At 41.2% G+C, this 13,311-nt stretch overlaps 2 protein-coding genes across 3 annotated transcripts; both read right to left on the bottom strand.

Annotated features, from left to right (window-relative positions):
- Positions 1–385: 385 nt before the first annotated feature.
- LOC116292415 (sushi-repeat-containing protein SRPX) lies at positions 386–3,300 on the bottom strand. Its single transcript, XM_031699734.2, has 4 exons — positions 3,171–3,300; positions 2,425–2,685; positions 960–1,163; positions 386–639 (listed from the first exon to the last, which is right to left on the bottom strand). The coding sequence occupies exons 1-4, from the start codon at positions 3,256–3,258 to the stop codon at positions 449–451; spliced, it is 744 nt and encodes a 247-aa protein (XP_031555594.1). The 5' UTR covers positions 3,259–3,300; the 3' UTR covers positions 386–448.
- Positions 3,301–6,116: 2,816 nt separating this feature from the next.
- LOC116292419 (uncharacterized) lies at positions 6,117–10,546 on the bottom strand. 2 transcript variants are annotated; one of them, XM_089039547.1, is made up of 2 exons: positions 7,007–10,546; positions 6,117–6,503 (listed from the first exon to the last, which is right to left on the bottom strand). In XM_089039547.1, exon 1 carries the CDS (start codon positions 10,417–10,419, stop codon positions 7,381–7,383), a length of 3,039 nt encoding a protein of 1,012 aa, XP_088895673.1. In that variant the 5' UTR covers positions 10,420–10,546; the 3' UTR covers positions 6,117–6,503; positions 7,007–7,380. The 2 variants fall into 2 exon arrangements, with proteins under 2 accessions (XP_088895673.1, XP_088895674.1); XM_089039548.1 differs by lacking the exon at positions 6,117–6,503 and adding an exon at positions 6,756–6,929.
- Positions 10,547–13,311: the final 2,765 nt, after the last annotated feature.

Raw genomic sequence — 13,311 nt, forward strand, 5'->3', positions numbered from 1 at the left:
GATAGTGATACGACTGTCAGGGGGTGGGAGAATAATGATACGACTGTCAGGGGGTGGGAGGATCGTAACACAACTGTCAGGGGGTGGGAGGATAGTGATACGACTGTCAGGGGGTGGGAGGATCGTAACACAACTGTCAGGGGGTGGGAGGATAGTGATACGACTGTCAGGGGGTGGGAGAATAGTGATACGACTGTCAGGGGGTGGGAGGATAGTGATACGACTGTCAGGGGATGGGAGAATAGTGATACGACTGTCATGGGAGGGAAGATCGTGATACAACTGTCAGGGGGAGGATCGTGATACAACTGTCAGGGGGTGTGAGGATAAATTGTAACACATTTAATTAGTTTTGGTAATTTTCAGTTTTTCTAATAACCAACAATTTCCATGTCCTATGCGTTTACTTTATTCATTCATACTCAGTGCTTTAGATTCTTGGTTACGATTATTTTCCGGTGGACCCTGGATAAATAACGACATTCTTCGAGTTACATTTATCAGAATCTTGGCAAAGGATTCCAAATCCAATAGACTTGATCATCGTTTGGAAGTTGTTCTTTAGAGCCAGTTGAACAGCACCATCGTTTGCATCTCCTTTATAGTAGTACCCTTGAGAAAGAGTGGGCCCTCTACGAACTTCAGTTAAAACAAAAATAAGTTAGAGTTATTATGTAAAGCCAAGAAGCAAATTATTTCGTTCGCTTGGATAAATTGATTCTTAAAAATGGCTTTTAGTTATTCCTTCCTTCCCTGCTTCCACATTTCCATACTTTCTTACTCCCTTCTCTCTTTTTTCTTTCCTTCCTTCCCTCCCTCCTTCCTTCCTTCCTTCCTTCCTTTTATTCTTCTCTCTTTTTTTGGTATGTGAGAAGGAGGTAAGGGCTATAAGCTGCCATCCTCTTCCTCCATCCCAACACTAAAGTGAGTTTTGTCTAGATCATGGCTATCATTCTTACCCGAACAATCAGGCACTCTTTGACTAGCGACACCAATACCTGACCAAACTCCTTGCTGACTACACAAATATATCAAGTTTGGCCAAAAAGCAAAATCATAACCACTTTGACAAGTAGCTACACAAAACCTGTCGGGGAAATCAGGTCCAACATTGCATAACAGAGCACCATTTGCTGGACGACTTAGTTTTGGGCAAGGCACCACTGTGATCAAGAAAGCAAAGACACAAGGTAAGATAGTAAAATAATTTGCTCTAGTTGAAAGATTTTCCCTTAGAGCAATTTTAAATATCTATTTAAAGTATATTTAAGTGAAACATAGTCAAAAATATTTAAAATCCTATCATCTTAAGCTTTGAAATTTCGTCCGCCATGATGGTGTACCAACTTGGAACACCAAGATTGCCGCTCCATACATTTTAACCAAAAATTGCGTCATGTTTACTCGCCTCTAGTTTCGCAACGAATAGCGAATAGTTTCGAAATTTGGCCAGAATATGTAGTTTTGGCCGCTTTACAAGATTATAAAACTTTTATTTCATTATACACCTTTTGCTGTTCATTAACAGAAAATGTACATTCATTTGTGCCAATAGTTGTATCAATAACGTGTAATGTACTTTCACCAACACCACAAGTAACATCATTAGCGCGGATCAACTTTCAATAACGATATTGGAATATGCGTGTACATTCATGGACATCAATGGACAATCAATAGCGCGTTTGTACATTCATATGCGCGGAATGTATTTTCTTGTGTGCGCAATTAAACTTCAATAACACGAATTGCCAAACAGTTGCATTTATTGACAATCATTTACCTAAAAGTGAAAATTCATTAGTGCTATTAGCATAACCATTGACAATCTATAACGCGTTTGGACAATCATGAGCATCAATGTAGCATTCTTTAACGTGGCTCGACAAACATTTGCATGATTCAAATAAACATTAAGAGAAAAAAAGCAATCATTTGCGTTTTTCTTTATTCGGCATTCTTTTAAAAAGTTGTCTCCAAAATATAACAATTCACAAAAAAATTGAAATTGCGTAATTGTTGGATGAACCTGGCTAAAAACAAACACGGAACGATCAGTGTAGATTTAACTTGCACTATGAGTGAATATGCTATTAACGTTGCTATCACCCCAAGTAATGATCTAGAGGATAAATACCTTAACAGATACCGAAAGGGTTTTGGAGATGGTGTTGCTAGCTATCGCTCAACAACCTTTTTAATCGTGCCTATGACATCGACTTTTTTTATCGTTCCTATGACATGATATCGATCATGGTGATTTGCAAAGCCGCACAATGACTTCGGCTTACTCAAATACCGACTGGATCTTGCACAATCCTACCACTTCTCAAGGTTGAGCGCTATTCCTGGACACTGCTATTTCCGTTGTTCTCCGACTCATGACCATACACGACAATCTGCCTTATATCTACACGTACGTACCTTTCCTTTTAACGGTAATCTTGAACTTGCATGTTGCAATATTGTCAGAATCGTCTTTCGCGATATACTCCACATTAAACGTTCGACCAGCCATTACTTGCATCCCATTAAGGAAATTTCCCATCACAATTGGGACACGCCCAGAGTTGTCAACAGCAATAGGCTCTTTCCAAATTACGCGAACCTGGTATTCAAACGTCTCTACAACCTTATCACTTGGACAAAACGTGAACTTTGGTGGCTCTATGTCTGGAGACAAAACTAATTTAAAACACTCAAAATTAATGTCAAAGAGCACAAAAAGTTAAAGTTAATGTTAAGAGTACTAAACACAGCGTATTTATATAATAACCCGCAGGAGTTTTGGGAAAAGACGACAGATAAATCATTATTTGGCATTGTCGCAGTGACCTCAGAGAGGACACGCAGTTACTGCTATAGCTCTACTGCTTTTTTTCAACATAAAACATCAGTTGCGATCGCGCCATCTCTCCCTTTAAAAGCCTCTTTCGTGAGGTTTTCTCTACACGCACTACCATAACATTCAATATTTACAACACAACACGATACTTGGCTCACAGTTGACTTTTACGTGTCAAGAGAGAGAGCAACACATCAAACACATTCATGATCACATATGTGGTTCAGTCGGGACTCCAACCCGTAGAACCTTATTCAAATGCTTTAACCCTACCCCAGTCCCTGGATAGTCTTCAGATTTAACAAATCTAAAGGTTTTTAGTTACCTGCACTTTCGCAGTTTACCACTAGAATGATAAAACATAGCATAAATGTTACCACTTCCATTTTGATCCGTTGAATCAATCTGACCATGTACGCTGCTCTTCGCGGTTAATAACCTAATATTCGTGTAATATGTAAATAATCTCGTTGGCTGATTTTATGCATTAATCTACCAATAGGATTATTTGGACAAAGGCTATCCAATCACAACCATCCTTATGTTATGTGATTTAATCATGACCAGAAATAAAAAATATTGATCATATTCAGCTGTTCAAATTACAAATTCTAAGCAAGTGAACCAAGATTGATTAGCTGTAGGCATCCATGGCATTTAATATCTCTATTGATGCAGCTGTTTCATTTTGGAATAGCGTGGTTTTCATAAGCCCAGCCCGTGAAATACACTTTAGCTTATTTATTACTACTACACCTTTTGCTGTTCATTAACAGAAAATGTACATTCATTTGTGCCAATAGTTGTATCAATAACGTGTAATGTACTTTCATCAACACCACAAGTAACATCATTAGCGCGGATCAACTTTCAATAACGATATTGGAATATGCGTGTACATTCATGGACATCAATGGACAATCAATAGCGTGTTTGTACATTCATATGCGCGGAATGTATTTTCTTGTGTGCGCAATTAAACTTCAATAACACGAATTGCCAAACAGTTGCATTTATTGACAATCATTTACCTAAAAGTGAAAATTCATTAGTGCTATTAGCATAACCATTGACAATCTATAACGCGTTTGGACAATCATGAGCATCAATGTAGCATTCTTTAACGTGGTTCGACAAACATTTGCATGATTCAAATAAACATTAAGAGAAAAAAAGCAATCATTTGCGTTTTTCTTTATTCAGCATTCTTTTAAAAAGTTGTCTCCAAAATATAACAATTCACAAAAAAATTAAACTTGCGTAATTGTTGGATGAACCTGGCTAAAACAAACACGGAAGATCAGTGTAGATTTAACTTAATAAATCTGTAAATAATCTCGTTGGCTGATTTTATGCATTCATCTACCAATAGGATTACTTGGAAAAGGGCTATCCAATCACAACCATCCTTATGTTATGTGATTTAATCATGACCAGAAATAAAAAATATTGATCATATTCAGCTGTTCAAATTACAAATTCTAAGCAAGTAAACCAATATTGATTAGCTGTAGGCATCCATGGCATTTAATATCTCTATTGATGCAGCTGTTTCATTTTGGAATAGCGTAGTTTTCATAAGCCCAGCCCGTGAAATACACTTTAGCTTATTTATTACACCTTTTGCTGTTCATTAACAGAAAATGTACATTCATTTGTGCCAATAGTTGTATCAATAACGTGTAATGTACTTTCATCAACACCACAAGTAACATCATTAGCACGGATCAACTTTCAATAACGACAATTGAATATGCGTGTACATTCATAGGCATCAATGGGCAATCAATAGCGCGTTCGTACATTCATATGCGCGGATTGTATTTTCTTGTGCGCGAAATTCAACTTCAATAACACCAAACGACAAACAATTGCATTTATGGACAATCATTTACACAAAAGTGAAAGTTCATTAGTGCTATTAGCATAATCATTGACAATCTATAACGCGTTTGGACAATCATGAGGGTCAACGTTATATTCTATAGCGTGGTTCGACAAACATTTGCATGATTCGAATAAACAATAAAAGAAATAAAACAATCATTAGCGTTTTTTTTTTTTTAATCACTTTAATACATATACTGTAAAAAACTCAGGAAACTGTATCCATAATAGCGGCTGCGTAGGAGAATAGCAATTAGCTCACTTAAAGCAGCAATCAAAGCCGACATCAGCCGTCCAGAGATCCAACAACATACGAACGATCAGGCTGAGGCAAGACGACAAGGGATTGCTCTGGGTCTCTACAAAAAGCAGTTGCTAATGGAAGGGTTCCAGAGAAATGTGGCAACCATCACTATCGCTAAATGTGATCAGTGGTTCATGATATATGCAAACGTATTTGCCACGATGTATAAATGGCGAAGAAATTGAAGGCTAAAATAGTTTTTTTAAAAATCGCTAATGATTGTTTTATTTCTCTTATTGTTCATTCGAATCATGCAAATGTTTGTCGAACCACGCTATAGAATATAACGTTGACCCTCATGATTGTCCAAACGCGTTATAGATTGTCAATGATTATGCTAATAGCACTAATGAATTTTCACTTTTGGGTAAATGATTGTCCATAAATGCTATTGTTTGTCATTTGGTGTTATTGAAGTTGAATTTCGCGCACAAGAAAATATATTCCGCGCATATGAATGTACAAACGCGCTATTGATTGTCCATTGATGCCTATGAATGTACACGCATATTCAGTTATCGTTATCGAAAGCTGATTCGTGCTAATGATGTTACTTGTGGTGTTGATGAAAGTACATTACACGTTATTGATACAACTATTGGCACAAATGAATGTACATTTTCTGTTAATGAACAGCAAAAGGTGTAGTAGTACACCTTTTGCCGTTCATTAACAGAAAATGTACATTCATTTGTGCCAATAGTCGTATGAATAACGTGTAATGTACTTTCATCAACACCACAAGTAACATCATTAGCGCGGATCAACTTTCAATAACGATATTGGAATATGCGTGTACATTCATGGACATCAATGGACAATCAATAGCGCGTTTGTACATTCATATGCGCGGAATGTATTTTCTTGTGTGCGCAATTAAACTTCAATAACACGAATTGCCAAACAGTTGCGTTTATTGACAATCATTTACCTAAAAGTGAAAATTCATTGCTATTAGCATAACCACTGACAATCTATAACGCGTTTTGAGCATCAATGTAGCATTCTTTAACGTAGTTCCAAAATTTTTTGCATGATTCAAATAAACATTAATTAAAATATTATTATCATAATATGCTCTTCAAAGCCAAAATTGGTTTATTTGATCAACATTCTCCTGCACAGTTCCCTGCACCATCTTGAAAGGTACCCGTGCCTTTGAATAGAAGCGAGATGAAGGGTAAGCTTGCAATGATAAAGATGTGAATAATTGTCCAAGGGTGTAAAAAATGATCTCTATCATTGCAAGCTCACCGTTTGTCTCGTTTCTATGCAAAGGCACGGCTACCTTTCAAAATAGCACAGGGGGCAGTGAAAGGGACTATTACTCTAAGTTATATGTCACTAAATTTTGAATTATGTACAATGTTATCCTTGTAAATGTTTCTTTGCTGCCAACTGTACTTTCTTGTCAAAATTGGCAGAAGTTATTTTGCTGTTGATCTCGTAAAATGGATTCATGATGACCTGTAGAAGTTGGACAAAGAGAAAGTTTTAATAATAATAATAATAATAATAATACAATATAAAAATAATAATAAATAATAATAATAACTATTATTATTATCATTATAAAACAAGTAGATAAAAAATATATATATATAATACTTTTGCATCAGAAATCATGATACCTCTTTTCCACAATCCATTTTTTTTGGGTGAAATATCGCTACTACTCTCCCCTATCACCATTATTTAATTAGTTACAAGGGTTTTAAATCTTATTATCACTATTGCAGTATAATAATGAATGTAGTCTACAACCACTGATAGAAGATAGCCTTTAGTAGATAACCATAGAGTACACCATTCGAACGCAGTTGCAGTGACTAGAGTAGATTTATTGACGGTAGATATTGTTACGATCTTAAGAAACTAAGAAACTGATTCGAACTGAAATACAGGTTAAAACACAACATTAATTTAAGATCAATTATGCTAGCTATTACAAGATCAATAAATTCACTTACTTTGATGTACGTGGATAGGATAAAGATTGAGAAAGAAGGTAGAATTTTGATAGATTGAAGACTGATAATACGGTGTAGTTAGCGTCGAGAAAGCTATATGATACTACTGAAAAAGCACGTGTCATAGATTGATTGACTGAGGTATCGAGTCACTTAATCATATAATAAAAAACTTTGTAAAAGATTAACTAGTTAACATTCCGGCCCCTTAAAGGCGCTAAGTACTGCCTTTACAATAAACTATAAGGATAAAGGCCGGAGGACAAGAAAACTGAACGGTAACAATAATAATCGTAAATGGTATGTAATAAACTAAGAGTTCAAAGTTAGTGTCCCTCGTGCATTGCACAATAGTATATCGTAGAGTCCTTTTTTTAGGCTGCAACATCTGCTTCCTCCAGAAGTACAATCTTACTGACTGGACGTACAAGCGTCGATGTCTTCGTCCTTATTTTAGCGGACCGTACTAAGCCATCCACACTATTCTGGTAAACTTCTAGTACTCTGCCTAGTGGCCATGAAAATCGCTGTGTGGTATCATCAACGATCATCACGACGTCGTTGGGTTGCAGATTCCGTTGCTTTTTGATCCACTTTTGGCGGGCTTGTAGACTGGGCAGGTACTCTTTCACCCACCTCCTCCAAAAAACGTCGGCTAGGTACTGCACCTGTCGCCACCTTCGCCGACTGTAGACGTCTTCCTTTGCAAAAATACCTGGGGGAATGGTCGAACCTGGACGTAGCAGTAGCAGATGGTTGGGAGTCAGAGCTTCAAGGTCTCGCGGGTCTTCAGAAACCTTTGTAAGTGGGCGGCTGTTCATGATCATTTCTACTTCGCACATCAGGGTGGATAACGTTTCGTCGCAGATGGTTTGTTGTTTTAAAAGTCCTTGGAGAATCTTCCTGGTCGATCTGATACATCGCTCCCACACACCGCCATGGTGCGAGCCTGAAGGTGGATTGAATGTCCACTTTACATTCTTTGCTAGAAGCGCGTCGTGGATGGCTTGCTGATTCATTGATTGGATCGATTCGCGAAGTTCCCTTTCGCCCCCGACGAAGTTCGTCCCATTATCCGTCCTAATTTCTTTAGGTGGGCCTCTTCTTGCGATAAATCGCCTTAGCGTGTTTATAAAGGAATCTGTATCTAGGCTGTGTGAAATTTCTATATGAACAGCTCGTACGGTAAGACAAGTGAAGATCACGCCGTATCTCTTTACTGTTGTTCTTCCACGACGTACCAAGAACGGTCCAAAGAAGTCAATCCCGACGGATGTGAACGGTGGATTATCCGGAGTCACGCGGTCTCTTGGCAGGTCCGCCATTTTTTGCTGCTGTGGTTTGCCGTGATTCTTTCTGCAAAAGAAGCATGTACCGATGGCACGGCGCACCGCTGCTCGGGCCTTGACAATCCAGTATCTTTGTCTTAGATGAGATAAAACATGCTCTGCGCCACAGTGACCATTAGTAACGTGGTGGTGTCTAATCAACAGCTCGGTGACATGCTGCTTGCTAGGGAGAATAATTTGGTGCTTGTGATCTTCGTCTATCGGTGCGTTCGCCAGACGACCTCCTACACATATCAGGCCATCAATCAGCTGAGGACTGAGGTTGTAGATAGAACTTGACTGCAACACTGTGGAATTACGTGAAGATAGAGCGACAACCTCTTCGGGAAAGGCCGACTTCTGCACTAACTTGAGGATTTCCCTTTCTGCCGCATTCATCTCGTCCACTGTTATCGGATCCAGCTTGTTCGAAGTGTTGACAGTCTCTTGAGCCCGACGCTTGCGGCACAGGTTACGGAGATTTGACTTCAACCGCAACATCCAGGCAACGGACTTGCGCAGGCGGGTCCAACTGGAGAACCGTTCGAAGCGCTTTACCATATCCCCGTTCATTTCCGCTGTGGAGATAACGTTGACTACTGCTTCCCTCTTCACTTCTGGGTCGTTATCTTCCAGTTTCACAGCAGGACGTCGAGGCCAGTTCTCTTCTGAATTCCAAAGGAAGCCTGGACCATTCAGCCAGCGGTTATCTCCTAAGGCCGCTTTAGGCGACAAACCTCTTGACGCATCGTCTGCAGGGTTGGACCTTGTGTCGACATACGACCATTGAGTCCTTGTTGACTTCTCGCGTATTGCAGTCACTCTGTTTGCTACAAACGTATGGAATCGTTTGTCCTCATTCTCGATGTATGCAAGTACGCATGTGCTGTCGGTCCAAAATCTCGAATCTTCTAGCACTGGGATGGAAAGCTCTTTGAGAGACATCTGATCGAGTCTAGTGGAGAGAACAGCCGCAGACAACTCCAACCTCGGTATGGTAACTGGTTTGAGGGGTGCTAGCCTCGACTTGCCATTGACGAAAGAACAGTGAATTCTCCCTTCTCGATTGACTAGTCTGAGGTATGTTACTGCTCCATAGCCTAGTTGAGAAGCGTCAGAGAAGTGGTGCAATTGGCTTGATGAGACTTCACCGAATCCGTCTGGTTTGAAGCAACGACGGATAGCTAAGCTTTCCAGATGTGGTAAATCTTGCAACCAGCTCTGCCAGCGTTGAAGGTCTGCCTCTGTCATAGGATCATCCCACCCTAGTCTTTGGCGGCACAGGTCTTGGAGCAGCAGCTTAGCCGGTAGCGTATATGGAGCAACGAATCCCAGCGGGTCGTAAATCGAACTGACTACCGAAAGTATACCTCGTCTGGTGGCGGGTCTGTCCTTGATAACGATAGCGAATCCAAAGGTGTCGGATGAGACTTTCCACTGAACGCCAAGAGCTCTCTCAATGCATGTAGAATCGAAGTCCAGAGTCTTCGTAGAAGGCGCTCTTTCCTGTTCTGGGATTGTCGAGAGAACCGCAGCGGAGTTTGACATCCACTTTGTCAAACGAAAGCCTCCCTTTGCCAATAGATCACGCAGCTCTTTAGCGAGATGAACTGCAGCTTTCTCGGTAGCCACAGACTTGAGGCAATCGTCGACGTAGAAATTTCTCTTAACTGTCTCGATTGCCTGTGTACTGAATTCTCCTGAGTAGTCGTCAGCTGTCTTGCGTAGAGCAAACGTTGCGCAACTAGGCGATGAAGTTCCTCCGAACAGATGGACATTCATCTGGAACTCTTCTATTTCACCTTCGAGATCTCCATCCTTAAACCATAGAAATCGTAGAGCGTCACGATCTCCTTCCGGTACTCGTACCTGATAGAACATTGATTCAATGTCTGACATGAGGGCAATTGGTTCCTCGCGGAATCTCGTAAGCACCCCAATCAGAGAGTTGTTAAGGTCCGGCCCCTGTAGAAGCTCATCGTTCAATGCTTTGCCTTTATGCTTAGCTGAGCAGTCATATACGACGCGGACCTTGTCGGGTTTTTGGATGGAACACAGGGTGGTGAGGCAGATACCAGGTAACATTCGTGGCGACGTAACAGTCAGTGACCTTTCTGGCGTAGTCTTTCTCGAGCAGATTGTCGATGAATCTTGAATACATCTCGTGTAGCTTGGGGTCCTTCCCGAGTCGTTTCTTCAGGAGCAGAAGACGGTGCATAGCAAGGCATCTGTTGTTTTCAAGAGAGGGCGCGTCATTCTTCCAAGGCAGCGCCAACTCGTAATGCCCATCTTTACGACAAATAGTTTCCTCCATGATCTTTAGAGCTCGCCTGTCTTCCATTGACATAGTTCTCTTGTTGTCGTATTGTGAGTCGTTGAACTCCATATTGCAGAAACTCTTAAATTGATGTTCGAGATTTGCTTCAGATTGAACAAAGTTCGACATGTGGAATTCGTGGGCTCCATTTTTCAGTGGTCCGACAACCGCCCATCCTAGAATGGTCTTCATTGCGTATGGTTCTCCTTCTAATCCTGCTCTGATTTCCTCCGGTTGCAGGGCTCTGGGAACGTCGCTGCCAATCAGTAAGTCGACCTCTGCATTGATGCTTGGTATACTAAGACCTTTGAAGTGTTGCCAACTGTTTACATCTACTTGACTAGCCATACTTTCTGTCGAGACAGGAAGATTCGCAATGGAGAATACGGTAGGAATTTCTAGATGGCCAGTACCATCCAGGGCTGATACCTCTAGGCCAAGAACTGTTGTCTCAGTTTTGCTGTTGACCTTCTCTATCGTCGTGATAGATAAAGTGGTTTCCTTTCCTTGGGCATTGAGCATGTGTTTGAGTCTTTCTGTGCAAAAGGTGGTATTTGATCCCCCATCCAGGAACGCGTACGTTTGTACTACCTTGTTGGAGTCTCTTGCCTTGACCTTCACAGGAACTATAGGCAAGGCTATTATCTTCCGGGTCGGGACTGTTGGGTGACTCTTGACATAGCCGTTTCGAACCTGGGAGGAACTTTGGTTGGTGGTTTGTTTCGAATCACTGCTTGTTGCCTCGCCATCTTGTTTGGATTCTTTAGCTGTACTCGACTTTGGGTGAAGAAAGGTCGAATGTTTTTGTGTGCATCCATCCACCTTGCAAAAGCTTGCCTTTGAACAAGAATTAGCTACGTGACCATTGGTAAGACAGTTGTCACACAATCTCTTGTTGCGAACAAGTTTGTGTCTTTCTTCTAAGCTCATTCCTCTGAAGACGGAGCACTGAGAAAGCCAGTGATTATTGCTGCATGACGGGCATTCTGGAAGTCTCCGAGACGTCGTAGTATTGAGACATTCGCTGTTCTTGTTATTGCTGTTTGGAGATGTTCTCGCGTCGACTTGAGTTGCGAACGACATTGTTCTCCTAGTGTTTCGTTCGTTGTAACTTCTTGGCTTGTTTGTATTCAGGTTGCTGTTGTTTGACATGTCACCGAATATTGGATGGGCTGCAATTCTCGCGCGATCCTCCACGAATGCGGCTACATCGTCAATGGTAATTTCTCTTCCGTCCCTTTCGGTGATCCTATCTGCGATGTCGCGCCACTTCAGGCGTAACCCGTATGGCAGCTTGTCTACAATGCGCTTCAGCGTGTCCGGGTTTTCTATTTTACTCGAAAATCCAATCTCTCTTAGGGTGTTCCTGCAGCTCGTGAGAAGGGTTGAGAACTTACGCAGTGCTTCGCCAGATTCGGTCTTTATCGGGTTGCCTTCGGTTAGTCTACCAACATACGATGCTGCTATTTTGTAGCTTTGGCCGTATCTTTGCTTAAGAAGTTTTCGGGCTTCGCGATAGCCTTCTGCGGGGGGCATTGAAAGGCAACTCCGTATCAGCTCCTGTACGTCTCCAGCTGTATATTGTACAAGATAGTACAATCTTGCATTGTCGCTCTCCGTTTTGGACTCGATGATATTCTCAAAGGCTCGGACGAAGCTGCAATATTCTATCGGATTTCCGTCAAAGGTTGGTACCTCAGGCTGAGGTAGCATCAAGGCAAGGGTGTGTCGCTGTTGCTGAACCAGTAGGCTCTCTATTTGTTGAGCTTGCATTCTCTGGGCCGCCATCGCGCTAAGAATAGCTTCTTCGTTTTCCGATTTTATCTTGATGTCCTTCTTCAAGTCCTCTGTCTTCTTCTCGTTGATTGATATTTTAAGGTCGGCTGGTAAGTTGAGCATCGGTGGTGGTGTTAATGGTGTCTTAGGCCTTTTAAAATCTCCGTTTTCTTCCGTACTGTCCTCGTCTGTTTCTTCGCCGCTCGATTCATTGGAAACTGTCTCGTAACTGCTCTCACCTTCGTAGGCATTTTCTTCGGCGGTGGCCTTTGCTATTTCTGTTTCCAGTTCCAATTGTTCCATTTTCTGTTTCAAACGCAGTTCTTCTTCTTGAAGTGCTTGTCGTTTTTTAAGAAGCGTCACTTGAACTTTCAACGCTGCCTTTCGTGCGGCGATATTTGACCTTGACGAACGTGAGCTGCGATGAGACGTGACACTGGCGTTGTCGTCATCGACCTTTGGATCGCATGACTTCTTCTCCAACTCTGATGCTGTGGCTATAGAGTCTATTCTTCGTTTTAAATCGCAAACTCTTGTCATCTCTGCTTCGAAGTATTCATGGGATTCTTCTATATCGCATTCGTCAGACAGATTGGCGTGGTAAGTTTCGTGAGCAGTTCGAAAATTGTCCATCGCGTCATCCAGTTCGGGAATTTTCAATTTTATGGATTCTAAATTGTCGACGCTGAGTAGCATTTCTTTGATTTCATTTTGTGTTTTTGTAATAAGCCCTTTGGCGGCGCTCCTAGCTCGTTTCAGTTGTCGCAGTTCTTCCATTATTGGATTGGCAGATTATTGAATTCCGATCATTCCTTTGACCATGCGGTTATCAATGTTCCTTTGAACCATACAGCATTCCGATCATTCCAACGAAATCAAGTACG

Source organism: Actinia tenebrosa, unplaced genomic scaffold (genome assembly GCF_029948245.1).
Source record: "Actinia tenebrosa isolate PJP-AT-01 unplaced genomic scaffold, QUT_ActTen_1.0 PGA_scaffold6__47_contigs__length_16458017, whole genome shotgun sequence".
Classification (NCBI taxonomy): Eukaryota; Metazoa; Cnidaria; class Anthozoa; order Actiniaria; family Actiniidae; genus Actinia; species Actinia tenebrosa.

What these genes read in the sequence shown, in the direction of transcription:
- LOC116292415 (XM_031699734.2), bottom strand. Translation starts at nt 3,258, where the DNA reads ATGGTCAGATTGATTCAACGGATCAAAATGGAAGTGGTAACATTTATG. An exon ending in GATTACCGTTAAAAGGAAAG is followed by an intron (nt 1,164 to 2,424) that starts GTACGTACGTGT and finishes TCTTGATCACAG; the next exon opens with TGGTGCCTTGCCCAAAACTA. An exon ending in AAGAGTGCCTGATTGTTCGG is followed by an intron (nt 640 to 959) that starts GTAAGAATGATA and finishes TTTTAACTGAAG; the next exon opens with TTCGTAGAGGGCCCACTCTT.
- LOC116292419 (XM_089039547.1), bottom strand. Translation starts at nt 10,419, where the DNA reads ATGTTACCTGGTATCTGCCTCACCACCCTGTGTTCCATCCAAAAACCC.